Here is a 27,937-nt window from a genome sequence, read left to right as displayed (position 1 = left end):
AGATTGATTGAAACAGCAAACAGCGAGTAGTCCTTGTATAGTCACACTTCCCACAAAAATAAACCCAGATAAGTCAATGGAAGCCCACATTGGTTAATGCCTGTGTACTTTGTGCACCACACTAAAAGGTTTAATTGAAAATCATAATTTGTATCTTTGCGACAGCTCTCGTATGTGATCTTATGAGATTGAGTAGCGTGAGAGAAGAAAGGTAGAAGTGAGGAAACAGCCTTCTGCTGTCAAGAGCACATGCATCATTCCACTCGGTGAAGGTCAGTCGGCAAAGAAATATTTACTGCTGAGATGTGTGTGTGGGGCAAGGGGTGAAGTACAGCACATTGTGGTTGTTGCCGTGACTTTAGGCTTGTTCCATCTGAAGTAATTTCTTTAGAAACTTTCAATTTGAGGACATTTTGTGTTACACTAATGGTAAATAGTCTTTCACTTATTTAGTGCTTTTCCATCTGTTACTGATGATACAGCATCAGGAGCAACTGAGGTATCAGTATTTTGCACAAGGATACCGCAACACGATCACAATGGCCAGGGATCGAACCCCCATTAAAACGTAATGTCACTATTAATTAAAACGGAATAATTTTCGTAGAGCAATGTGTGCAGATAAGAGGTTAATTTACCTTTCACACTGACATCACCTAGAGACAACATTAGAGAAGGAAAGATAATGAAAACAGCGTGGTCCCATCATACTTGCCAGGCTTTGAATAGTGTTCCATTGATCTATAAATAGGCAAAAACTTACCAAATATAGCCACCTAATCATGATGTTTTTTAAAACCACTTTATTGCAGTTGCATCGCATTCATGTCTTAGTCACATATTTGTTTTTAACAAAGTGCATTGTTTCCGACAACAGTGGTCATTGAAGTGGCGGACTAGCTTGTAGTCTTTCAGCATGTGCTCATGGCTTCCTCATTAGAAATCTTAGTGTGTAGTATCCATGTAGCTGTGGTTGTGTTTTGTTGATAAAGCTGAAAAATAAAATAAGGGGCGGGAGAAAGTCTAAACCCCTAAACAGAACTTGCGGTAACAAGAAAATGTATACCAGTGTGATTTTTTTGTCTTTACATGTAAACATATGAAATATGTTTGTCAAAGTAGCATTAAAGACATAATATAATTTGCAGCACTATGCTACACTGCACATATTTGTTAGGCCTACAGTAAGTGTCGAAATGTGAAATATAAAAATTCAATCCATTATTGCGGTCAAAAGAAAAGGCGATGATGACTTTTCACTTGACAACTTCAAGCACATGACCAGTGTTTTGTGTTTTCTGTTTTTTTTCCAAGGCGGGTGCAGCGCTGCCTTGGGGGAAGAGTTGAGACGCTGCCTAAAGGAGTCGAAGTGGTCAATGGTCAGGGGTCAGGGACAGATGTCACAGGATGCTCCTTCAGGCTGGACAAACAGAGCAAAATAAAAACAAGGTCACTGATTTTTCAAGTGGATGCGATGGTGGAGGTAGCTGCCACCACTCTGCCAGCGTGCCACCCAATCCAGCCACTCCTCCGCGGGCGTATCCAAATCTCACTTGGCAGCTTTCGCTAACGCACTCTGACAGGGGCTCGCAGGGCTCGGGAGGGGTTGCAATTTCTGCAATGCTCGCTCTTCCAGAACCTGTGTGTTTCCTTGACTGTGTCACAACAGCCTGACATGCCAAGACTAATTAAAAGAGAGGCTCTGCAGAGTAGGATTATGTAGGATTGTTACCATCACTGCCTCACAGGAGCCAAAATTGAGACGTTTGTGCTTTCACTGTGACGATAGATAATCCTAAAGGCATGTTTGTGCTCTATGACGCTGCTAGTACGTCAGCTTCAGTTTGTTCCCATGAACCAAACTGACCAACGATGAGACAAATAATGACGTGCCTCAATTAAAATGTAAACCTGAATATTCAGCAGTCATCCATCCATTTTCTGTACCGCTTTGTCCCCACGGGGGTCGCATGCGTGCTGGCGCCTATCCCAGCCGTCATCGGGCAGTAGGCGGGGGACACCCTGAACTGGTTGCCAGTCAATCGCAGGGCACACAGAGACGAACAACCATCCGCACTCGCACTCACACTCACACTCACACCTAAGGGCAATTTGGAGTGCTCAATCACCCTACCAAGCATGTTTTTTGGGATGTGGGAGGAAACCGGAGCGCCAGGAGAAAACCCATGCGGACACGGGGAGAACATGCAAACTCCACACAGGAAGGGTCGGAGGTGGAATCGAACCCGCACCCCCCTAACTGTGAGGCGGACGTGCTACCCAGTGCCCCACCGAGCCGCCTATTCAGCAGTCAAATGATTTCAAACATTTTCCCCCAAAAAATACCAACAGAGATGGGTACATGTAATGGGATGTGTAAAGAAAGACTTTGAGTGGTACAGCAGCATCACCGGCCATGAATACAAAATGTATTAGTTTTACATTAAAATACAATATTAACACTTTTTTTTTTTGAACACTTTTCGACATGGTATGCATTCTTGGTATGATGATCACAGTTTGACCATTCGGTCAATGTCTAATTAATTATAGGAGTAACTGATTGTGAATCAAATACAGGTTTCATTATATTGTGTGAATGTTGAGACGCTGCAGATTTTTATCGAGCTTTAATTGCATCTCCATTGATCGGTGGATTTGATCTCAGTCAAGGAGCAAACAGTGTGGCTTGTATGTTCACTTCAGAAACTATCAGGTTTTGATCATCTTGAACTTGTTCCACGATAATAAGATTAACTAAGAGTTCATGGGCAGAAAATAAATGATGCAGCAATGATGCCATGGTAATACATCAAAGCCCTTACTATGCATCCAATCAGATTGCTCTCCATAATAGTCACATTTGCATGCTCTCTGGCCTTATCTTTGCAATGGCAGATTTTTTGATACAGCTCCATCATGGAAATCACATATGTATGTGTAGCTCATGGTGTGGCTCATGCTTGTAGATAAAACTCTGCTGTCCCCAAGTGGTAGAGTGCGGGACAGATTTACCTCAAATGGGAGGGCATCAGTAAGTTGTTTCCTTCCCTCAACTATTCAGCCTCTTCTTCCTGTTGGGAGAAACACATATTAAATATATTGGTAACAAAGTGGTTAGTGGATTAATGCTACTAGACGTCAGCACCGACCTGTGTTTCTTCTTCTTCTCCCTGTTGGATACAAACAAAGGGGAGGGAAGAGCAGAAAAAATGAATACAAAGTAATGGCAGCGGGTTGGTAAAAAGGATGCATATTAGTAGACATTCAACATGAAAAAAGTTGAGGTAAGAAATGACAACCCTTACTCATTTACAGATCTAACAGTGGTATTGCATTACTAAATGTCTAAGGAATAAACAATATGTGCAGCAGTTGCCAGTATTTTTTTTTTTTAATTGAGTCAGGATTCCACCGAAGACGGCGGCCTTTGGTCTTCACTGGGGAATGTAAAATACATATTTGTTCAAAACCAAGAGGTGCTCCATTTAATATATTTATTTTGGGTTTAACAAAAAGCGGGTGAGACATATTTCCGCTTGTCTGGTCCACATGTGCTATCTTTGTGGCAACACAACCAGCCAGTAAACATGTCCTAGCTCATGAGCACCAGCCGTTAACAACAAACGCTCCCACCTACATCAAGACGGAAAAACAAAATTGTCCTGGTGGTAAAAAGACGTGCAATGACGTTAAACCTTCAAACAAGACACAGACGTGTATAAATTGGAGCCTTAGGGAAGAAAGAAGTCCAACAAAGAAAATCTTCTGAATACGCATTGAACACAGTAACTGCAAACAAATATATTCAGTAGAGGTACCTCTTCTACGTCAAGCTCTTCTTCCTCCAATGCAAAATAAGATCAAGCAGAGTTAAAATAATAATAATAATAATAATAAAAGGTGCATGTTGAATGCGTCAATTTTAAAAATGGCACATCACCATAAACCTAAACAAAAGATACGAAATATATTGTTGCCGTTATGATGCTTGTCGGCTCTCACAAATTTATGAATCCAGGCCATGCAGCATCCAACAGAAGGAAGACTGAAGGACATGAAAAGTATCTTGAAAAAAATACTACAGCCGATTGAATAAACTATTGCTTTTTTCTTCTTCAATCTGCAATCAAAAAAAGGATTGACAGTGATAAAGGTGGAGAAGAAGACAGGGCAAAGGGGAAAGCAGCCAAGCAAAGCAGGAAAGTGTGTGGCAAAAGACCAGGCAGAACATTGGAATGTCTCAGGGAAGCACATCACCTTTTTTTTCCCCCACACAATGTTCAGGGGCGATCTTATCACTAGTTTGCCCATGATTTGTGAAATTGAACACATCATAAAGTTATTGCTTTTTCAAGAAGCAGTTACAAAGTAATTTTGGCCTTGCTGTGTGAAAAAGTGTTGGACTGATCATTTCGTTAATTATTACTCATTCAAATACTGTAAATCCCTGAATCGCAAATTCTGTAAAGATGAATGTTTTAAACTAATATTCATTTGTCATTCTATATCTCATCAATACAATATTAGTAAATTACAATATAATGCAAGTACATGAAAGTATAAAATTAAGTCGACGTCGCTGACTATAAGTATGCGCAAACTCATTTTGTAGACTATTATGAAAACGTTACTTGATCAACACACTTTTGTGTCCATTTCTCCAATTAATGTTTTAGTTGGATGGGACATGGTGGATAAATATGAAAGGAATATCTGGCAAACTAGAAAAGGGAGAAATGAGGGGAAATGAAAGGTAATCCAAAATAAGATATGAAAGTCATGTTTCTACCTCAAGCTGCTGTAGCTCCTCCTCCTCCTATAAGGAATAATAACAGACTGCAGGTTAGCAGGCTTTAGGGAGCAAAAGAGCAGCACAGGCACGTACGATCAATAAGTTGTCGACATAAAAAAATGGCAGGATAAATGAGGTTGTCAAAAGGTACTAATGGGACTGAAATGAAGAAGATATGTTAGAGAAGAGGGAAAAAAAGAGGGAAAAAATGTGAAAAAAAAGTTAGGTATCATAAAAAAATGGAATGGTGAAAGAAAATAATCCTCATAGGTTGTCAAGAACTCTGTGGCGTCAAACACACGCAAGTTAAGAGGACAACTGCAGAAAATGGCCAATGTACAATTACCTCTGACCGCAAATCTTCTTCCTCCTGGGATTAGCAAATTGAGAGATGGACATGAAGTGTGCATGAAGAGGCAGAAACAGGTTAAGTCAATAAATTTAAGAAAGATAAAAGAGCTGGAAAGAAATGTGTTTATTGACTTATGGGCATTGTATTGCCATGAAAACATCACATAAGCGAGGTATGATTAGTTTTGAATGGGCATGGGGACACAATTGTTGCACCACATTGATTCTACCTAGCAACAAATGCCCTACAAAATGTGACCAAGATTGGCAATTGGCAAAGAGAGGACTAGAAAACGATTCAGAAACAAAAACATACCTGTTCTTCATCTTCCTCTGCATGACCCTGTAACAGAAAGACAACATGGATTTAGTGGTGAATATTGATCGAACCACTTGATGACACGGCTTGACAAGGACACAAAATGATTTTTCTTTTTTATATTAAATTGTCATCAACAGTTATACATGAAGACATATAGAAGGGAAAACAAAAGAGATCCATCCTGTATAAGAGTACAAATGTGTGTGGATTAATAAAAAAAAAAAAAAATCTAACTAAAGGTGAATTGATGGGGGGATGTAGTTAACCGGAACCAGGAAAGAAGACAAAGCCTAAGAAAAAAAAGAACGTGGAATTTTGGGCTGCTGAAAGTGAAAACAGAGCACTTTAGGAATGTTTGGCTAAAAAGGAAAATAATGTTAGAAGTCATCGGTTACTGTATCTTCGGGTTCTTCAGCTTCTCCTCCTTCCGTGACTTCATTTTCCTCAGGCTCTGCTATATCTTCCTCCTCGCAACCTTCTCCTTCTCCTTCCTGCGTCTCCTCCTCGTCTCCATGTGCGTCCCCGTTACGATCTACCTCTGGAACTTCCTTTATTTAGGTGAAAACAACAACTGGTGATGAGGGTAAATAAATTAGATAGATCGTACATGCAACGTGAGTGGCACACATGTCAACAAGAATTCTGGAAATTTAAAGAGACATTAGTGCACAGTAAAAGAGAATAGAAAAAGAAGTAGATGCAAATCACACGAGTAGGATGATCAGCTGAAATAAAATTCTGTTCCAGTTGGTTGGGTTACTTTTATCACCTTGACAAAACCTTTGTGCATTACAGTACATTCTTTTTCATCATTAAACGTCACTCACACCCAAAATGAAAACATCACATGCCGTTCCCAACATGTTGATGTGGGTGAAGGGTGGTGGAAACGCAACTCTGCATCATTGTGAGCACAGTGATGGTACTATATTTAGTGGTTGTGAATTCAAACATCTCAGCAACTGAGTAACACAGAAAGACGAGTTAATGTAAAGACTGGACAGGTGCACCTGAAGGAACGTGAGAGTGCGATCAAGCTGACAGGACATGTATGGTTGGACAGGAAGCAAAAAAGCAGGGTGTGTCAATAAAACTTTACTATTGAGTCATCTTGGGTTCCCTCTTCATTGGTGTCGTCAGTGTGAGTACCATTCTCCAAAATGTGTTCTTCCTTGTCAGCCTGAAGTGCTTCCTGCGTTGAGGAAAGGATTCAAGTAAACAGAAAAGCGACAACCCAAATGTTTGCAAAGTTTGGGAGGAGCAGTCAGGTTCAGTTCACAAATATTGACTGCTCATTAAAAGATTACCATCTGAGTGAAATATTTGTCGGCGGAAAGAACGTCAATGACTTTTTTTTTTTTTGTATGCGTCATTGAGTGGAAAGTAGTTATGTTTTCATCAAGGTTGTTACGCCGATTCGGACAATGCTGAGTCAGTGAGATAGGACGATGCCGATTCTGAGACCGATCACATGAATTAGCTGCACATTCTTCAATTTAGAGCTGCTCTGTGCTTCAACTATTAATAGATTCATCTGTCATTCTTTGATTGATGAATATGATTTAAAAACATTCTATCTAACTTTCCATCTATTTATTATACAAAAATATAATATTATTTCCAATTGTTATTGCAGAAAATGCACAAACATACAGTGCCTACGTAATGCTGTGGTGTTCAGTTAAACATTAAACAAAACGACCATTTTAAGTACCATCAAAGAGTTGAGAGAAGAACTGAAATACAGCGAGCAAGAAGAGAAAATGAATTGACAAGGAAAAATTGAGTCTTGACCTTTGAACCTGGAGGAGGGGCCAATCCCAGGAAGGCATAAACAGAGTTGTCTTCCTTGGCATCAAAGAATGTTTCATAGTCCTGAAGAAAAACATCATATTCATTATCAGCAATTATTCTCTTTATGTGTGTATAAATAATCGTCATCCCATTTGTGTTGTGATTCTTCACCGACCCCACAGTAGCTCTCTTCATTGAAGATCTGAGGGGGCAATGGGATGCCATTTGAGGGTTTCTTCTCCTCTGGTACATTCTGCCTCATCCATTTGCGGTTCTCCTCATTGCAGGCAATGTCCAGCTGAGTGTAGTCCACCTTCAGTGCTTCCAGGAATCCCACCACATCTTGTTGCTTCTTCTTGATCTGGAATTTGAAGGAACAACTTGACCTTTTTCCCCATCACTGCGCTGTGGCACGTGAGTGTGGTATGAGGGCTCATTGTGAGAAATTACCCAGTTTCACATTTTCCTCAATTTCATTCTCTCAATTTCTTATTCTCACGATAATCTGTGTTCATCTATCAATGCCAGCACCGCAGAACAATGAAATACTCTTCCACTAGATGGCAGACGGTGCATAATGTAGCCACATTTTATGACAGTTTCTGTATTTTCCCCTGATGTGAACTATTGTGTGCATGTGCTTTGGCTCTAAGATTGGGAAATGCGGGTTGGGAAGCCCCACAGCAGGTTCTCCCCACTCATGCAAACAGGCCCGTGTAGAGATCGGACCACACAACAGTGCCGTCCAAGAGAGGTGGGGGTTTATTGCCAAAAAGTGGACACGAAAGTTGACATTAGCTCCTCCACTGTCCGTAATTAGAACACATGGGCCTTGTGTGCTTTGCTTGCAAATGTGTTACCAAACATAGATCCATACCAAATTGTTTAAAGGCGACTGCATTTGTGTTGGGAAGAATACAGCAAAGAAAGTTTGGTTCACAAACAATAAAACAATTAGAAAGCTCTAAACTTACCGCCGTGGATCCTGATGAGGTGGCGAGAAACACTTTGATAACCATAATGTTGCTATTTTCTTATTAGCGTAAGCAACAAGTAGGCTCTCAAAGGAGAAGGTAGCCTCCCTCCTCTATTATTAGAAGTAGCAGCGCGACACGCACGGCCACACGCACGAAATTGCACGCACCCACACACATAGTGCTGAGGTTATTTTTGCCAGCGGGCTCCATCACCGAACGATTGGTGGCTTGTGCCCTGAAGGAGCAGCACTGATTGGCAACTTTAGCTGTCAGTCGGCCAGGGGAAAGTAAAGTTAGCCTCCAGCTCCTTGCTGAGCATACATGGACAGAAATAGTCACGACGGGTGCGCTAAATCTTTGGTGTGTTTTATTTTTTCATTTTGATTTTTTCGCACCTGTCACTCAAATTAAATTTATCAAATGTTTTACTTTTGTACGTGTTCGCCATTGCAACTCTGTTTGTCAGTGTGCAGTCAGGACCAAACAAAGGATTTCTCTGCTGGCCAAAACGGCATCAGGAGCACTGACCCACTTTTACAACCTAAATTCTAATATTTCCTCTAATGAAATTGTTAAGATGTACTCCAATCCCAACAATCTATTCTCTTTTTCTTTTTTTTCTTTTTTTCTTTTTTTTTTGCATTTCTCTTTGCTTTTCTGCTTCTGGTGCTGTATATGTTTATGCATATTAGAATTTTTTTTCCAATCAAATTTCAGCCTCAAGTCAAAGTTACAAAGTATACGAAGTACCAACGATATACCAGTAGACGTTCCGCTGAGCGCTCCCTGGCGCATGTGTGAATGAAATCATCAAGGGCTACAAAAACGTTGCCACCGGAATGTAAAAGTTCGTGAAGCTGCATAGACATTTTGGTGCAAAAGAGACAAACAATTCACTCACATCAACGACTTCACATGTGCACTTTAAACTGCAATAAACTGAAGCAGGTTTTAATAATAATAATACATTTAATTTAGAACCGCCTTTCTGGTCACTCAAGATCACTTTACAAAGAGTTAAAATAAGTTAAAAACAAATTAAAATAGCATTCAGTAAAAAATATGAAAAACATGTTAAAAACGAGAAACGAGTTTTGGGCGAGAAAATCCCACGTAAGCACAGGGAGTACGCCAAGATTTTCATTTTATGTTTATGATCTCTAACCATTAGCATTGCGGGGAAGTTGTTGCCTTTTCTAGCATATTTACAGTAGAATCCTTACATGGTATCCATCCTAAACGTTTTTTTTTTTTGTGTTGTACTTGGCCAGTAAAGATGATTCTGATTCTGAATTGAGCCTACAATAGGACTGACATATAGGGTAGGTTTATGACAACCCATTCATTTATCACTTGCCCTCATCAGCTTCATTAGGGACTGTAGCCCATATCCCAGTTGTGACGTTCACCCTGCACTGGTCGACAGTCAGTCGGAGAGTAGAGAAAGTTTGCACAATGCAGGACTTCAGAAAATAAAGCTAGCTTTTTCCTCAGAAGTGCAGAGGAAACTGGAAGCAGCAGTCAGAAAAGACAATGTGTGCTCAAATTTTACCCATACCATTGAATGTGTAGTGGTTACTTCTCCCGTATTTTCAGCCTGATTAAAAAAAAAAGAACGTTCCTTTAATATAAATTATTTCATTGTTTTGTTGAAATATCCTACATACACATATATACATATATACAAGAACATATACAGGAATGTACAGAGCATGACTAGACAGTGAATGAGCTACATGAACAGTCGTACCCTAAACAGTTGGTTCCTTGCTCAAGGGCTCCTGGAAGTGCCAAGCACATAGTCTTTCCATATTTCCATAGCAAGTCCTCGGCTGTTCTGCTCTTGTCCTCCTTTGGTTTTGTACCTGGATCTTTAAATTCTCCACCGACAAGTCCTTGGTTCGACTATGGACTAACAAAGGACTTGGGAAGAGTTTGTCGTTTCCAACGTGGTAATTTTAGCAATCAATTTCCCATTCTCAAACGAGTCAAACTTTCAGTGCTCTTGGACATATTTTGAATATCCAACACAAGAGAGCTGAGGTAGATAAGGTCAATTGTCAAATCAGTGCTCCAGCTGTCACTAATTTCAACCGGGACTTTTTTATTGTATGCTAAATGAGCCCTATAAATGTGTCTTTACGTCAGACTCAAAATAGCTGAGGTAGCTAAGGTAAAAGGGAACAAAAATATACAATCCACATCCATGAAATTGTTAATTTTGCGTTAAACGTTCAAGAATCATTTTCCTAAATTCAAGCAAGACAAATACTGAACAAGCTAACGTGATGTCTGAGGTAGCAGGCGTTATCTCTACATATTTCTTTCTGCGTCCTACCACAATTCAATGGGTTTTCTTATTTTTGATAGCAATCAGTGCTCCAATTGTAGACTACACTTTATCACCTCTCAGGTTTAGGTGCTACTTGGAAAACTTAACTTTTGGTGAAGAGATCAGAGAATGCCCAATAGTGTTTGTCAAGCTAAATCTTAGCTTTTATTGACCCCTCCATAAAGTGATTTGTGTGCAGGTGTATTTTCATCTCATTTGGAGGTGGTAGTTTGCATTTCTTATGCTTGGGTTCAATTTTAATTCCAAGTGAGTAAAAATAAATAAATCTTAAAAATGAACTGCTGATAAAACCAGCTGGTACAAAATTGTAGAGGGGCAATATAATGTCAAATACTCAACAGAGTTGAGGAAAAATAGAGATCATGTTTGTGAGCCATCAAGGTTTGACACCAAATCAGAAACTATCTGTGGCACTATAGGGACTACCTCAGATCGGGGTGTCTGGATCACACGTGGGGAGTTACTGTCTATGGATTCTGATTTCCAAGCTGGTGACTGTGCAGAACGTGGTCGACTCAAATTAAGGACCCCTTTCCTCTGTCCCAGTAATTGTCTGTATTCATTTAGGGTCAGCCCGGGGTAGGCTGGTTTCCCCCTATGCAAGTTCTCAACCACTGGTGAGAACAAGTATTTACGTCTTAGGAGTTTAGGGCGTGTAAACACTTTCTGTTCAGGCGGCGTTGGGACCCAAACAACCTTTTTCTCTTCTTTTTTCACTGGCGGCTCTATGGCTGGTACTGGTTCCGATTTTTTCTCTTTTGGCACTTCATACTCAGTAATTGACTTCACCTCGGGTGGCTGAGGGGTCTTCGGAACTTCTGGAACTATCAAACATTCAATCAAGCACAATCTCATTTTAGTTTCAAAGGGATTTATCCAACTTGTTATGATTGTTTTGTAGTGAGGTTTGGTTACACTGAGAGACATTAGTAGCTCACCTGGAGTACTCGCCAAGTCACTCATTGGAGGTTCAACGGTGCATGGTTCCTGAGGTCCACTATCAGGACAAACTTTCTCAGCGCTGACAACAGGTTGCAGATTGTCTTCAGGCTCGGAAATGTCCGACTTGGACTTCTCAGTGTCGCTGCGAGGCGTGGACACGGCTACCTCGGTCTGGACCATCTTGTTTATTTTGCCTGTAAGGGAAAGAAATTAGTCTTTTGATATCACTGACAATACCAGCTAAGTCTCGCCTAAGTGTACCTCTCCTCCTTGGTTGGTCCTGGAGCCTCAAGGAATAAATATTGTGTACATCCAACTCTCTTTTTATGTCCTGTTTGAATAAACAATGTATGCTTAATCATTACTTGTGTGGGATTCAAAGAAATGTGCCAGAATTGGAAAATAAAATTTACCCGAGTTTCCTTGGATAATTCATAAACTTGTGTTTGTAGACAGAAAGATGTCTTTCTGGCCGAGGTGATTTTCCTATGCTCTGATGCCGCTTGGCGATTGATTGAGCCTCGAAGCAATTTGTTACACTTTTCCAAATCCTGTAAAATATCAATAGAACGCAATAACTAGAAAGAAAACTGTTATGTTATTTCACATGCAACGTGGCCAGATATGTCAGAGAAAACACTGAGTGGTTAGCTTTAGCTAAGGAGTTTAGTGACTTCATCACATAAATAAATTAAGATTTACAATTTACTCGTTCGTAGCAGGGCTTGAACAAACCCATTAAATCACCATTAAATTCAAGTTGTTCCATGCTGCGCTACAGCCGCCCCAGAAAGAAAATATATGCAAGATCACCGCCATTGGTCATTCAACTGCATTGCTAGTGACGCTTTCCAGGATGTACTACTTGGTACAATGGTAAACTGGTAGCCACTTATCGCCAAAGAAACAGGGTAGTGACCTTGACAGGCATATGGAAGTTTGTTGGATGACCTTAAGGGCACACATGGTTGCCTCCTAATAATTCTGCCTGGCAACAAGTAGGCATTCAAATGTAACCTGTACAAAAGACCCTTGAACTGAAAGTGATATAATATCCCAGCTAGGTGAACTGCACCTGGAAAGCTAAAAGTTAAAAAAGTACATGAGACAATAACATTCATCAGCAACCTTGAGGCCATTAATTGGTCTGGTACTACCTCGTCCTGATTCGTAACATACATTTATTCGCTTGTCTTTCTCCTGAAGCTCTATGGAGACCTCAGTCAACTTGTGAGACAGCTCATCCTTCGCCGGCAAGGCCTGCTCCTTGATGACCCTCTGCTGGAGCTGATGTATCCTGTCTTTAACATTGGTCAGTTCCTTCTCTGTGACCTGAAGCTTCCAGGCCAAGTTGTTACGACAGGTACGCGTCCCACAGAGCAACTTTTGCAAGTCTCGGACCTCACCGTCATTCTGATTTAGTACCTAGGAGGAACAGTTTATTTTGGATTTGTGTAAACAGATCAGTTTCAATCAAAATACCTCCAGCCAAAGTTTCCTTTTTTTTTTTTTTTTTTTAAGTATGATAGACTTAACTTCTGAGACATTTCAGATGGAAAATGTCACTAACCTCAGAAACACCCTCCTCAGAGTCTTGGAATTGCTGCAGTGCAACTGTGTGCCGATGCTGAACTTTTTTCAACAGCTTGGTCTCTGTCTTGACTTCGACCAGTTGCAGCTTCAGGTCATAGTTCTGGTTTTTCAGCTCGTTAATGCTGTTTGAGTACGACGAATGGATCTTGGTCTTTACAGGAGTATTAATTGGAGGCAACTTCAGCTTAATTTCTGAAAAATATATTCATATTTCGAATACACACACATGCACATGTGTATATATAAGTCAGTTATCACTTAACTACTCATGTCACCAAACACACACAAAGCTTTCTCTGTTATGCACGAGAATCGCTAAATTTGTTATTTGAACAGCTGACAGAGACAACGTGTAGTTGCGCTAAAATCTTGTGAAATAAAATGTTGACTTGTTTAATTGTGAAGGGCTTCATTGTAATATATTTGTTTTCAGACGCTTGTGGATGTGACAGGGTTGCATTAAACACAGCAAAACATACTATGTGACAAATATCTCAAAAGGAAGATTAAATTTAAATGCTCGCGTTCTGTTGTTGTTTGGTAATCGTATTAAATAAATGGTCAAATATGTTGAAAATGTACCCATTGAGTTTGAAACGACACGTTTGTCAAGCTACGCTGTAATAACGTGTAAAATGAAACCTACCTTCAGTTTTTTTATAGGAATTATAGGGATTATATTTCTTGTCCGGAGCAGCTTTGTGCGTCTGTGTTTTGGTTTGAAAGACCACGGTGCGTGCCTGTGGGTTGAGTTTCGGCAGAGAGCCCGATTGCGCGTTGCTTTTGCCTCCTGCAGTGTCAACCCGTGTCTTGACTGAAAAGGCCCTCTGACTCATCCTCATCGCCTTGTCGCAGACCTTTTCTCACCGGGAAAGGGCACATCGAACCGAAAGAGGCGGCCCGAAAACGGCATTGCAACGAGCGCAGCATACGTCAAGGTTGTGACAGGCCGAAGGCGACTTGAGTGCCGCTTTCATTGACGCCAACGATGACGCCACGATGCTCATATCAGAGCACAGAGGCAGACGACACCGACAGACATACAGCTGAACGACAGGCGTGACGTCAACGTTGGCGGACTGAGTTAATGCTGGCAAAAGTTTCTCAGTGGATGTGCAGTTCAAATGCCAGCCGGCGGATGGAAAGAAAAGCTGTTGATTTTACGAACAAATAAATAATATATGCAGTAAGGAAGTAGTATTTGTACGTCGTCACTCTAGCTTTTGCAGATAGCTGCTGATCATCCATTTCGGTTTGCTTTAAATACTTTGCAGTCGATTAGTGGAGCATTCATATGTGTTACAGCATTCAAATATAATGAAGACACTCTTCCTGCATTGGTTCAATAAAACAACAGACGTGAATATGTTCTTATTTGACATGTCATCTTATGGTTATGAAGTGCGTGTTTCGTATACATGCCTCCCAGTAGCACTAGTGAAAAATTGTGGACTCCTCCATATTTGTTTATCCCTGATTTCGTCTTCAATTAACATGTTTACTTTTTAGTATAATTTATGCTTTTGTAACATGCAGCACTGCACTTTAAGAAAAAAAAGTATCTAATGATGCAATTAACATATCTTGGACCTGTTAGATATAAAAAAAGAAAATACCTAAATGCAGATGTAAGAAGCGTTATTAAAGATGCAAATTTTATTTGTTCGTGCACCACGACAGGAAGCTTGCGCACCACACTGGGAGTTACATGATCTAGTCTTATTAAAAATATAAAAAAATGTGCATACTATGAGACTGTTGTAAAACTCCTCTGCTTTATTATTTGTTTTAAAAAAAGTACAACAGCAATGTGCAAAAATAATTTATGGTACAGAAAGTGGAACCATAAATACAATCACATAAATATAATCCAAAATGTAGAAAAACATTAATGAAGAAAATACAATTTCAAGCAAATATTTGTCTCACTCAACTGACAAAGGGTGGAAATATGGTTTAAAAAAAATATATAAAAAACAAATGTGCAAAAGCTTCAATAATTTCTTTTAAAATAATAATCGACCTTAACACAAAAACTGTTGTTTTACTGTAGTGCAGGCTGCATCAGTATTTTGCATTATGTAACCATATGTAACCAAGCAAATGAATAAACAACTATCTAGCATTTTAATCTAGTGGACTTTTGTTAGAATTACAAAAGTTTGGTTGAACATTTTGGTGTATAAATATCCATCCATCCATCCATCCATTTTCTGAACCGCTTAGTCCCCACGGGGGTCGCGGGCGTGCTGGAGCCATCGGGCAGTAAGCGGGGGGGACACCCTGACTGGTTGCCAGCCAATCGCAGGGCACACAGAGACAGACAACCAATCGCACTCACACTCACACCTAGGGACAATTTGGAGTCTTCAATCGGCCTACCAAGCATGTTTTTGGAATGTGGGAGGAAACCGGAGTGCCCGGAGAAAACCCACGCGGGCCCGGGGAGAACATGCAAACTCCACACAGGGAGGGCCGGAGGTGGAATCGAACCCGCACCCTCCTAACTGTGAGGCGGACGTGCTACCCAGTGCGCCACCGAGCCGCCATGTGTATAAATATATAACATTCAATTCTTTTACTGTGAACTTAACTGGGTGTGACAAACAGTATCATTGGTCTCTGTGCAAGCGAGTCTTTGTTTCCTCAAAGTGACCTTATATCTCATTTCTTGAGAGCAAGGGAGTGAGAACAGGAACGAAGGAATACTTAAAAAAAAAAAAAATTACGTTCTGTATATCACAGATGGGTTTGAACATATCCACCACAATAAATCACTGTACTTATTGTTTTTCAATTTGACTGGTTACATTTATGGGCTGCAAGGGTTTTTAAAGTATTCTCATGTAATTAAAACATTTCAAAATAACCAACGGCACACAAACCCGTTTTCACAGCAGCATTTGAATAGCCGAAAGTCTCGCTCTGTTAATGCAAAAGACTGCATTTGTCACGTTGAAAATCAAGTGAACAATTCCGACTGGTAGTGTTACTCCTCTGGAGTCTTCCACTCCAGTGCTAAAGATGGTAATAATGCGCATTGCATAGTGATTTCATGATTGATTCCTTGGTCCATGTCATACCTCTCCATAGTTTCATTGAAATTAATTTGGTAGTTTTTTTGCATTATCTTGCTCTCAAACAAACCTGGAAGTTGCATGTAAACAAACCAAGAAGTTCATGAATGAAGTCATAATATACTTATATACAATTAAAGGCCCTCAAGTGCCATTACACATCCCAGGAAAGCAATGGAGCCAACTGGGTCATTGAAGAAAGATATTTGCATATTTACCACTGACACAACTCAACAGAGTGCCAGGACAAAAGTGACAAAACAAATAAGGGTTCAATTGTCCGTTACTGTTGCTTTAAGTCCACACTGAGGTTTCATTATGTTTTGAATCTAAATCCGAGCTATCGCTGCCGGCATCCGGTGGGCTTGTCTGTTCGTCGCTCAGGTAGATGTCTTCTTCCATTTGCACAGAATGCTTCCGATTGCGACAGTAAAGGGTTTCCTCTTTTAATGGCACGTTTGGCCCTTTATGATACCTCTGGTGCACACCACTGTGGGCTGGCTTGCCCATATGCAGGTTCTTAGTAACTGGGGTGAAGTTGTATTTACGTCGATTTTTAGGCCGTGAGCATCGTTTCGGTTCACGTGTTGTTAGTATCTTAGGATCGTTAAGAATGTTGGACAAAGTGCATTTTCTGTATGTCCTAATGTCTTTCTGATCTCCTTTCTCCTTCCTCTTTTGCTGTTTTACCTCAACAATCACCAGCACCTCATCATCATTCTCCTCCAGCAGCTTATCTCCTACCCCTTCCTCCTGCCTCTTCACCACCACTTCTCTCTTCTCCACTGTTTTCATCTCCTCTACCTCTTGCCTCTCCTCTACATTTTGCCTCTCCTCTACCTCTTGCCTCTCCTCTACCACTTCCCACTCTTCCATTTCCCTCTCTAAGAATTTACTCTCCTCTATATCTTCCTCCACTTTCTCCTCTACCTCTACATTATCCTTTGTATCTTCTACCTCATTCTCTCCTTGTTCCTCTACCACCTGCTTCACCTCTTCCTCTCCCCTCTCCTCCTCCTTTTTCTTCTCATTTGTGTCCTCACCCACACTATCCTCCTGCTCCTCACAAACCTTCTCCTCCTCTTCCTTCTCTTCTTCCTCATCGTCCCACCTCTCCTCCTCCCAGTTGTCCTCCTTTTGTTCTTCCCCATAATCCCACTTCACCACCTCATCCTCCTCTTCTGCCATTTTCTCCTCTTCCTCCTCCTCTTCTTCCTCCTCTTCTTCCTCCCCCTCCTCCTCCTCCTCTTCGCCTGTTGTTTCCTTAAATGTCTCCTCTAACACAGTTTCTTCTGACTTGTGTTGTTTTCCACCAGTTACCTTATTGCCCCCCCTATTTTGGTCCATTCGATTATCTCTGTAATTTTGCCCATTCCGCCGCTCCTTTTCCTCCTTCCTTTCGCTGTTGTTTCCGTCATACCTCCCCCCCCCTCTATCTTTATTCCCCTTTCCCCCCTCATCATCATAATCATCTTCATCCCTTCTCCTCTGCTTTTCCTCATCATCTTCCTCCTCATTCTCCTCTGACTCCTTTGTATCTTCTGATGAGTCCTGTCTTTCCTCGTTGGGGTAATGGGTATCTCCATTCGCTGAAACTAACAAATGGATTTTTGTAAATGCACTTAGTTTTGTGACCTTTTTAAAGTTCACCATTATTATTCAAATGAGACTTTTAATAATTCCTGATAATACTGCATAATCAACTCATTCATAGATTTAAAAAAAATCTTTCTTCTGCATTTTTAATGTGATTCAATATTAATTTGACTGCTCACTTTGCTTCAGCCTAATGTGCTATTTCTTCACTGTCATTCTGCTTTTAATACGTTTAATTGTTTCCAGTAAAACTTGAGTGCTTCGTAAGGCACTGGTAAATGTAGCGCAGTATTATCACTATTATTAATATCATTACTCATTCTAAATACATAATGTGCAATTTTTTTGTCTGCCTGGTAAAGGTTTCAAAAAAAGTTTTAAAAAAAAGTATTAAGTAGCTCACCTGTATTTTTATTAGAAGGCCTGCGGCTATTCCCTCTCCTTTGTTGAGTTGTACGTGAATTGCGTGGGATATAATCCTGGAAAACATAAAGCACTCTCATTAATTTCTTGATACAACTAGACAATTATTGTTTTTGATACCTGCATCCACAAAAACCATTATATAAATGAGCCAAAAATCAAACACTAATTATTTAAATGACTTACTGAGCTGTTGGTGCTCTGCCACCTTGGAAACTTCTCATCAGTCTCCGAAAGGTCTGACTTGACCCGACTGTCAGCGTCACTTGTTGAGGAGGCATATTCCTCCGGTTGGACCACCTTGTTTTGTTTGACTGCAAATCACAAGTTTGTATCAAACAGCACAGCCAACTACTAATGGTGTCAAAAACAGTCAAGCTTGGTCTTTATGGAAACGTACCTTTTCTTCCATGTTTTCGTGATCGAACAGTATTCATATTATTTGTCTCTGAGTCTCTTTTTCTGTCCATCTTAAATAAAGAATTATATGAAAAAAATATAAATTATATGACACCCCATCGTTGTTTTTAATAATGAAACCGTACAGTACCACACTTCTTTCAAATTACTTGAGGTTTCTTGGAAAATTCAGAAACTGAGCTTTGTAGTCCGAGAGGCATCTCATTGTTCTTGGATATCTTTTTGTATTCTGTCGCTACTTGCCGACTGAGTGATCCTTGAAGCAACATGTTACTCTTCTCCAATAACTGCAATGCAGAATGAAATAAGAAATCAAATAAATAAGTCATACCTAAGATTGTTACAATAGGCACTGACCATGATATCTACTAATGCTCGCATCTATTACCGTTAGTACATGAAAACATTCAGACACTTTTGAAAATGAACAAACACATATTCTGATTCTTTTATGGTTGCGAAAGAGCAAATCAGACCTCACGCCCAACTGCATTACTTGATGCCATATTAGTCACATTCAAAATGTCAACAAAAAAAAAAAAAGAAATGATTGAAACAGTTTAACAACATCGGCACAATTCTGTTGTTCATACTTCTGAATCTATACACAGTTATGTTTTCAGAATTTATTTTCAAACATGTATATGACATACCTGTATCCTCCTGTCTTTCTCCTCCAGCTGTATGGTGAACTCAGTGAGCCTGCGTATGAGTTCCTCCTTCTCCAGTAAATTGGGATTCTGGTTGACCCTCCACTGGAGGTGACTAATTCTGTCTTTGCAGTCCATCAACTCCCGCTCTGTGGTTTGCAGCTTCCTTACAAGCTTATCACGACTCGAGCGAGTCTCAGCCAGCAACTTGCGCAAAGCTTTCACTTCGTTTTTGTGCTGTTCTTGTATCTAGAAAATCCAAGGAGATGTCTGGGAATATAGACAATTTTTGCACACACATCTGGATATTTGAAACCATGCTGAAAAACAACCTAGAGTGGTCGCCAGTCAATCACGGGGCACATTTCAAGACAAGACAGTTGGCTACAAGAGGTGTGTGCCTAAAAACTACAAGCTTCTGGTATTCCCAACTTTATTTAATTAGTCTTACTACAAGCAAAGCCATGTCTCACCTACTCTTGTTTTTCTCCTCATAATACTCTACAAATTATTTTTTTCCAATGTGCCAAGTTTTCAAAATGACAAATGTATCCAATTGACAGTAAAAAAAAATCCTATTTACTTTACCTGTCAAAATGTTTAGTTTCAAGTGGGTTGAATTTACATACATCAGCTTTGCCACAGTATCTTTGACACCCGTGCATTTACTCTTATTTCTACAGCGTGTGAGTACTTTGCATGGTATTTTGACCTGATCGAGCATCCTGTTTAAGCAGTACCAGCTCGATAGATGTAGAAAACGCCACCCACCTGAGCAATGCTACCTTCTAAATCTTGGTATTGCTGCAGTGCCACCGTGTGGCGATGCAGAACATTCTTCAACAGTTTGTTCTCATTCTTGGACTCTTTCAGTTGCTGTTGAAGCACATAATTCTGGTTCTTAAGCTCCTTAATGTTGTTTGTAGACAGCTCTCTCAACTTTGCGGGGTCTCTGATTGGTGGCAACTTCAGCTTCGCGGCTAAACGCGTCATATGAGTTAATGACGTAGTCAAATTATAAAGAAGTGCGCCATGTTTTATTGAATACCTTCACTTCGCCTGTAAGGATTCAGTTTGTCCTCTTGGCCTTTGTATCCATATGACTTAGTTTGCAAAGAGCGTTGGCCGGTGAGAAGTCTGGGCAGAGCGCATATTTGGGCTGGGTCTCTCATGCACCTTGCAGAATCCCCCTCGCCGCCCGGCTTCGGTGCAAAGTCCCGCGCGTTCACACTCATCGCTCCCTTGCAGCTTTTCCCTCCCCTTTAAAGACGCATTGCAAAAAATACAACGCAGACGCAAGAGTTGCAGCCAGACGCCAATCAAAATGCACGGCTAACGTTACATGGCTGTGAAGCTCCAAATCCAACTTCAGTGTCGCTTTTAATGACGCAATCGGTTGTAACCTCATATCAGAGCACAGCTAAGGACGACGCCTATTTTTATTACAGGTGGACGACGCGGGCGACATCATACAAGTCGTATGATGTCAACAATTGGCGGATGGGCGCGGCGACAACGCCCTCTATCCTCAATTATACGGAATGGGCTACCTGTTAAATTATGATGAGGCGTGTTTGCGTTCATTTATTTCTCAACACTACTGTCAACATGTTACGCTTTTGAGTACAATTATGACCTTTACTGGTTTATTTAATTTTAAGTTTCCTACACTTTTGAATGCACATGTCCAGCTGTTCAACGTTTTCCTGCAAATTTGCAAAACTTGTTCTCTAACACGGCAACTGCAAATGGTCGCATTCATCATGCATATTTTTCTCAGACGGAGAACAGCAGGTAGAACAGAAAATACTGCTACTGTTGGACATGTACATTCAAATGTTTAAGACTCAGTTGAAGTTCACCTGCATATTAGATTCAAATCAAACCAATTCACTGAAGTTTCATACTAAAGCTGAATACCCCCATTTTTAGTAGTGTATTTTGCATTACCTGCATGGTAACTTTGTAATTTGTTCACTTGTAAGGAGCTCCCATATGTGAATCTTGGCTCAAGCCTTTTTGTGTTTGAATTATTATTATTATTATTTTGCTTGCTTTTAAGGGATTTCTTCAGGTATTGGGTTCATTTAAAATGGAATTGTCCATAGATGTGAATGTGAGTCTGAATAGTCATTGTCAATATGTACTTTGATTGGTAGGCTAACAGTCTAAGTCGTAGTCCGCCTTTCAACGGGAATAGGCTCCAGCTCGCCCGAGATCCCAACTAGTTAAGGCATTGCAGAAAACAGATGGATACTGAACAGATTAAGTATTTTCATTATCAGATTGATCGAATTATTTTGGGCATGGATCTGTTGTTGATATTTAAGGTTGGGACCAGACACTTTCTTATTGCAATGATTGTTTCATTTTGGGTTCTACGGTTATCACAATTTCACTCTTTGCCATCTTGGTCATTGTGTGTTTGTGTCATTAAAAACACAACATGCACATGCATACTGTATTTGAGCACAGGGAAAGTCTAGCAAACAGCATAGTGTAAATATTTGCGTGAGCAGGCTAGACTAGCCGAGTTAGATTATGAGTATTACACCACGTGTGTGAAAATTTAGACCTAGTTCCAGCGAGCGTAAAGTTTAGTTTACTTTCAGCCATGCGCCAAATGGTTACACGCACCGAGGTTGTGTAAAAGTAAAATGCCTGTCTGTCGGAACGCCCAGCATGGCACAGAGCGGTTTGCCAAATTCCCCAAGACGCAAAACAAGACTTGCATAAATTTGCCTGCAAATATAAAGTCCATTCATTAAATCACTTTGAATGCTAATTGAGCTGAAGTGTCAAGAAGACATTTTGCAAGTTGTAATAAATGAGGGGTTTTAGTTCTATTTTAATTTTGTGGCATTTTATACAAAAACATTTATTGAAAAAAATGTGTGATGTCCCACAGAACTAACACGTTGAGTTGACATGCCACCATATGAAGTTCATGACATGTCAGTCTGCTCTTACGAGTGTCAAAATTGTTTGGATTTTTAAAAAAATCCAAACGCATAAAAATAAAAACCATCACAAATTAGGTTGACAATCACTTCTAAAATAATAACCACAAGTAAAATAAAGAGAGACAATAGCGACTTACTTTTCTTACTGAGGAGCTGGCAACATTGGTCAAAAAATAGAATGTGTACCACCAGGGGACTGTCAACATGATTTGAAGAAAAAAAAAAACAGGAAGAGTCTAGTAGTCGTCCTCTTCTGCATTGTGGCCTGCTTTCTTTGTTGGTGCTTTTCCATGTGTCCGACTCTCGAGTGACTTCTGGTCCAATCCGCTGTAGGCTGGTTTCCCCAAGTGCAGATTTGTAGTTGCTGGTGTGAACACATACTTAAGACAGAAATGGGTGCGTTTGGGTATTTGTCTGGGTGACAGTTGGTCCATAGCGTCAGCAAAGATGCTAGAGCCTAGACTATTTTGTGTGCCTATCCAATCCTCCTCATCATCCTCCTCCTCCTCCTCTTCTTCTATGGCCACCCTTGAGGCATCTGTTACATCCTTTCGTTCACTACAGTCTCCTGCCATTTGGTGATCAGGGATTTCCTTCAAGTCTGAAATAGTTTTTGTGAAGGTAAAATGCAAATAGTTAATCCAAAAGTAACAAAAAACTTCGGGTGTATTGAGCACAGCGCAATAATGGCAGCATTTGTGGCTTACCAGTAAATTTCTGACCTTCTTTAAGCCTCCTCCTTTTCTTAAGGCATTTAACTGCCAAAGACATTCCTGGTGCATTATCCTGGAAACAGTCATCAAGAATCAGCATTCTTTTTTCCTTAAGGTATTCTCTGCACAAAATGACTGTAACACAACGTATATAATAGTTTTCAAATGTTCTTTGAATCGCATACTCCGCTGGGTGATCTCAGCCATTTTTGCAGCTCATCGTCAGGTTTAGGAACGTCTGCCTTGACCAAACTCTCATCCGCAGTCAATGGAGATGCTACTTCTTCAGTCTGGACAATCTTGTTCAATGTTTCTGCAAATCAAAAATGAGCCTCACACCTAATAACATCAGCCAAGTGTGTTAACCAAACATACCTTTTTTGCTTGCCAAATGTTCAAATCGCAGACCAGGTAGATTGTGGTGTTCCAGTTCATTTTTTCGATCCTGTTTGAATAAAATGATACAAATATACTATTTCAAAAACCTTAGGATTGGTTTTTGCAGCATGATCTATATGAAAGTATACATCCCAATAAATGCTGTTATTATGGTATCTATTATGTGAAACACAACTTGCTTTAACTTACTTGAATTTCTCTAGTTAACTCATAGACTCGTGCTTGCAGACAGTAGAACACATCGGTGGTCTTGGATAGTTTTTTTTGCTCTGCTGCTATGTGTCGATGGAGTGTGCTTTGAAGCAGCTTGTTATTCTTCTCTAGCTCCTATAACAAATTATTAAACAGGAACAAATAACCAAAATTGTCCTTCAAACATTGCTTAACATGATGAGTAAGCCTGTTGCCAACATTGTTTTTCTGGAAGCAGCAAAAAAGAAATGGAGCAAGACAGTTGGGTATAAAATAAGGCAAGTCAGTGCTTCCTTTCCTGTTTTGGCCAGCAGAGCAGGCTTTACTTGTTTTAATGTGCCACCACTGATATACAGTACATTTCTGTTTCCATGACAGGAAAGCTTGGGTAAATATACTGTAAACTATCCTCCAGCAACTACAATTATGTTATTTCACCATTAGGTGACTTTTAAGACACTTAATGACTGCTAGTATTGAATAGTTTACAAACCCAGTGACATCATCACATAACTATTAGCCACGTGGAGTAAACTTGATGACATGGTCTCCTTAAAAACAGCAGCTGAGCTCATCACTTTTCATAGGGAGAGTTTTAAGTTACCGACTGCGTTTTGTCAGTCAATAACAATCTGATTCTGGATGACTGACAATATTCATATCCTACTAGTTTATGGTTAAGTGACTGAAAGCTATTCTACCCATCACACACATTCTATAGTGCTGATGTACAGACAGGTACTCTACCTCCTGAGCCATGTTGCTCCTAAACATACCCATATCCGTTTGTTTTTCTCCTTCAGATCTATGGTAGCCTCATCCAACCTGCGGCTGAGCTCTTCCTTTTCCAGCATGGTAGGATTATGAAAGATCTGCGATTCCAGTTGCAGGATTTTCTTTTTTGAGTCGAACAACTCATTCTCAGCGTCCTGCAGCTTTTTTGTCAGAGTGTCACAGCTGGAGCGAGTCTTCCAGAGCAACTTCCGTATGACATTGACCTCATTGATGTGCTGCTCTTGTATCTATGAATGGGATGTGAGATATTCTGATGAAATTTGCATTTTTGTGAGAAATCATACAAAGTGTCAGACATAAGGTGAGTCATCTAAAGGTTTCATATTGTTCCCAATGTGTCTTCAGTCGGAATGGAATGTGTCACTTAAACTCATGCCACCTCGTTACTCATAACAGAAAAAAATATATATATATACGTATATATATTAACTGCTGTTCCCTCTAAATCAGGGGTGTCGAACTCATTTTTTTCACAGGCCGCATTGCTTCTTTCGGAGGGCCATTATGACTGTTAACCTAAATAAATGCATGAGCACCTCATATTATATACAGTAAAAGCTACAAAACAAACTGACAAATAACTTGTTTTCAAATCAGATGAGTAAAAACTGGTCAAATATGAATTAAAAAAATATATTATTAAAAGTGAAGACAATTTGCAATTCTAGTAATGACACACGAATTTGATGCACAATTTGTCTTCGCGGGCCACATAAAATGATGTGGCGGGCCGTATCTGGCCCCGGGCCTTGAGTTTGACACCTGTGGTTTACAGCATTAACCTATTTCTACACTTACTAAAATAATTCAGCTAAAATGTGAGGGAATGGGTGGATGTAATGATAAATGAATGACACCCACCTTAGATATATTGCCTTCCAATCTTTGGTATTCCTGCAGTGCCACCGAGTGACGATGTAGAACATTCCTCATCATTTTGGACTGTGTTTTGAATACTACTAACTGTAGCTGCAGGTCACCATTTTGTCGCTTGAGATTTTTAATGTTGGGGGTTGTTGACAATTCGTAAGTCTTTGGGTTCACGTTGATTGTAGGTAACTTCTGCCTGTAATCTAAAATTAACGTGTTTTTTTTTTTTTTTTATGGCGATTGATATTGAATGGTGAAATTCCTAACCGGCGTGTCAGCATATACAATACCTCCACTCCTATATGGACCCAGCTTGTCCTCGAAGGATTTGCGTGCATGGTACTTGGTCGGCCCTGAGGCTGCAGGCAGAGAATACATTGTAGATGCTTTTCCATTGCGCTTTGCAGCGTTACCTTCCTCTCTTGTCTTCGGGGCCAAGTTCGGCAGGTTCACACTCATCACCTCCTTGCAGTACAAATTACAAATGAAAATTACTTCCTACTTTACCCAACACCAAAGCTACCGTACTTCAAAATTAATTGCTTCCAACCCCCGAACCCGACTTGAGAGCCTTTATGGTGTCATTATGTCAAAACAAAGAGTGAGGTGAAATATCACTAACGGCTGTAAATGGGTGTGATATCACGTGAGTCACGTGACCACGTTGTTGACGAAAAAGACGCTAAAATTGCTTGGATTTTGAAACGAACAGACGGACCAAGCATTTATATTGAAATAATTAGTCATACAACCGAGACATCCATTAATCTTTTATATGCAACTTGTACTGTTAGAGCAGTGGTTCTTCTTATCGGAGGTACCGAACCCCACCAGTTTCATATGCGTATTCGCCGAACCCCTCTTTAGTGACAAAAATATTTTTTTTCAAATTCAAGACATCAATGTTTATTACTAAATGAGCCATGCATGAACATCACCTTGTTCAAAGAACATAATCAACACAATGCATGAATTCAACACTAATTACGTACCTGCAAATCTGTGTGATTTCTGCTGTTGCATTTGCGAGACCAGTTCAGATATGCGTTGTCCAGAATTTACACAATAAATTAGGTGTGTTCGGACCTCCACAGTGGAGGCTCTGCTGAAACCCTGAGACCGAACCCCTAACTGCTGTGCCAATGGGGAGTTGTCATGACGACGGGGGATGGGTGCTCTTTGAGCCCAAAGTGGTGAGAGCACTTCATCAATAATGAGTAATCCCAACAAAATATAGATGGCTTTGGCATACATTGTAATAAATATGTTGAATTGGGGGGGGGGGGGGGGGGTAAAAGAACTGAAAAAGAAAAGGCTGTTTCGATATGTATTTATTAAAAGGCTTTTCAGAATTTGTCAATAAAGAAAATACACAATACAATAAATTATCAACTTATACTAGTACTAACTAAAAGTGCAAAACATGGTGAATTTTTCCCCCATGCAGACCAAATAATGGAGCACATGTGGCTTAACATAAACAAATGTCAAGATTTTACAATTGCATCTCCAGTTTCTAACTGAAGGCATGCATACCCAGTGTGACCACTTTATTGCAAACTACCAGCCAGCATGTTATTCCCACTCCACCTGGAAATGCAAAACATCTGTGTCAGGATTTGATTCCTCTATGCAGAATGGCATACAACCTTGAATAAATAAATACTGAAAACAATGCAATCAGTGAGATGAATACCTGCAACTCCAGTTGGGAAAGCAACCAGACGTTCCACAGGGGCAATCCATTTACTGGGAAGCACTGTCACTGGGTCAGAATAATACTGCCATATTAAAGAAATCATCAGAGCAGCCTAAAAAAATAAAGATATATACAACATTAGACAAAGCACATTCACTTTTTAAATGTATTCAAATTGGACTTTAGTAACTCTAAATTTGAAAATTAATAATAATAAATAGATATTTTGCTGTTGACCAACCTGCAGTAGGTAAAAGACAATGTTGACAACCCATTTCATTTTGGCCTGTTGTGCAGTCCTGGATTGCACTGTCAAAGGGGGGGGGGGGAGAACAATTTCTTAAGCAGTTCACCCTTCTTTAATACTGCATGCACACATATGTTGAGTGAAAGAGGGTCTAAAAAAACATCAATTACCGTGCGTTTTGAGTTTATCTGTCATTTTGTTTATTTTGCGCTCTAACCGGGCATGTCGGGCAAATTCGTCCATCATACTGATTGAAGACTGCTCTTTCTTCATTGCTTGGATTTCCGCCCTCATATCATTCTCCTGTTCAGCATCTTTTTGCACCATCCTAGAGAGCTGGCGATATACATTTCAAAGGACGCACATCGATAACAGCCGTCACGTCGACAAGAATTTTTTCAAAACAACAAAGATTTCAGGGAGCCGTATATTCTATTAAAGCAGCACTAATACTTACAAACGACGAAATGTTCGGCAAGAGTATTTTCATTAAATTGCAAAGAAAAACTGACGCCAGCACCAGAATCCAAGCACAACTGGCCGCCATGTTAACTGCTGATTTGTCTTCTTCCCAAACGAATTTAGAGTCCTCGCTCTTTGAAATGGCTACATTACCGCCACTTAGCGGATGGCGTGCACTGCTACAGTCCGTACTGCACTCACGGCCCCTAACGGACAGCCTGATAATTTCTTTATTTTATTACATTGTCTTTCAACCTACATGGCTTTATTTTCACCTTTGAGTCCGATTCGGAGTGAAGAATAT

The 27,937-nt window shown here is 40.2% G+C and overlaps 5 protein-coding genes across 12 annotated transcripts; all 5 read right to left on the bottom strand.

The window, feature by feature from the left end:
- Positions 1–786: 786 nt before the first annotated feature.
- Positions 787–8,403, bottom strand: sh3bgr (SH3 domain binding glutamate-rich protein). Of its 4 annotated transcripts, XM_049725132.2 has the most exons (9): positions 8,237–8,403; positions 7,438–7,623; positions 7,263–7,343; positions 6,568–6,660; positions 5,864–6,016; positions 5,463–5,489; positions 3,153–3,173; positions 3,016–3,074; positions 787–1,420 (listed from the first exon to the last, which is right to left on the bottom strand). In XM_049725132.2, exons 1-8 carry the CDS (start codon positions 8,279–8,281, stop codon positions 3,057–3,059), a joined length of 624 nt encoding a protein of 207 aa, XP_049581089.1. In that variant the 5' UTR covers positions 8,282–8,403; the 3' UTR covers positions 787–1,420; positions 3,016–3,056. The 4 variants fall into 4 exon arrangements, with proteins under 4 accessions (XP_049581089.1, XP_049581090.1, XP_049581091.1 ...); XM_049725133.2 differs by lacking the exon at positions 5,864–6,016 and having other exon boundaries at positions 8,237–8,399; XM_049725134.1 differs by lacking the exons at positions 5,864–6,016; positions 6,568–6,660 and having other exon boundaries at positions 8,237–8,396.
- A 1,202-nt stretch (positions 8,404–9,605) lies between these two features.
- On the bottom strand, positions 9,606–14,287 carry LOC125971946 (lebercilin-like protein). The gene is made up of 7 exons (XM_049725125.1): positions 13,774–14,287; positions 13,105–13,319; positions 12,714–12,959; positions 11,948–12,085; positions 11,796–11,865; positions 11,531–11,728; positions 9,606–11,416 (listed from the first exon to the last, which is right to left on the bottom strand). The coding sequence occupies exons 1-7, from the start codon at positions 13,967–13,969 to the stop codon at positions 10,953–10,955; spliced, it is 1,527 nt and encodes a 508-aa protein (XP_049581082.1). The 5' UTR covers positions 13,970–14,287; the 3' UTR covers positions 9,606–10,952.
- A 596-nt stretch (positions 14,288–14,883) lies between these two features.
- On the bottom strand, positions 14,884–20,696 carry LOC125971945 (golgin subfamily A member 6-like protein 7). Its single transcript, XM_049725124.2, has 8 exons — positions 20,342–20,696; positions 20,065–20,273; positions 19,297–19,542; positions 18,793–18,930; positions 18,624–18,693; positions 18,410–18,537; positions 18,204–18,279; positions 14,884–17,799 (listed from the first exon to the last, which is right to left on the bottom strand). The coding sequence occupies exons 1-8, from the start codon at positions 20,526–20,528 to the stop codon at positions 16,499–16,501; spliced, it is 2,355 nt and encodes a 784-aa protein (XP_049581081.1). The 5' UTR covers positions 20,529–20,696; the 3' UTR covers positions 14,884–16,498.
- Positions 20,697–22,111: 1,415 nt separating this feature from the next.
- Positions 22,112–26,404, bottom strand: LOC125971947 (lebercilin-like protein). Of its 5 annotated transcripts, XM_049725129.2 has the most exons (10): positions 26,218–26,404; positions 25,639–25,690; positions 25,516–25,584; positions 25,217–25,428; positions 24,337–24,582; positions 23,558–23,695; positions 23,345–23,414; positions 23,155–23,282; positions 22,964–23,042; positions 22,112–22,857 (listed from the first exon to the last, which is right to left on the bottom strand). In XM_049725129.2, exons 2-10 carry the CDS (start codon positions 25,682–25,684, stop codon positions 22,493–22,495), a joined length of 1,353 nt encoding a protein of 450 aa, XP_049581086.1. In that variant the 5' UTR covers positions 25,685–25,690; positions 26,218–26,404; the 3' UTR covers positions 22,112–22,492. The 5 variants fall into 5 exon arrangements, with proteins under 5 accessions (XP_049581086.1, XP_049581084.1, XP_049581085.1 ...); XM_049725127.2 differs by having other exon boundaries at positions 25,516–25,690; positions 26,218–26,399; XM_049725128.2 differs by lacking the exon at positions 26,218–26,404 and having other exon boundaries at positions 22,979–23,042; positions 25,516–25,880.
- A 135-nt stretch (positions 26,405–26,539) lies between these two features.
- Positions 26,540–27,787, bottom strand: get1 (guided entry of tail-anchored proteins factor 1). The gene is made up of 5 exons (XM_049725136.1): positions 27,629–27,787; positions 27,342–27,507; positions 27,166–27,233; positions 26,922–27,036; positions 26,540–26,815 (listed from the first exon to the last, which is right to left on the bottom strand). Exons 1-5 carry the CDS (start codon positions 27,716–27,718, stop codon positions 26,742–26,744), a joined length of 513 nt encoding a protein of 170 aa, XP_049581093.1. The 5' UTR covers positions 27,719–27,787; the 3' UTR covers positions 26,540–26,741.
- Positions 27,788–27,937: the final 150 nt, after the last annotated feature.

The sequence above is a fragment of the Syngnathus scovelli genome, chromosome 7 (genome assembly GCF_024217435.2).
Source record: "Syngnathus scovelli strain Florida chromosome 7, RoL_Ssco_1.2, whole genome shotgun sequence".
In the NCBI taxonomy this organism is placed as follows: domain Eukaryota; kingdom Metazoa; phylum Chordata; class Actinopteri; order Syngnathiformes; family Syngnathidae; genus Syngnathus; species Syngnathus scovelli.
The sequence above is the reverse complement of the archived record's forward strand: the minus strand, read 5'-3'. Positions and strand labels throughout refer to the sequence as shown.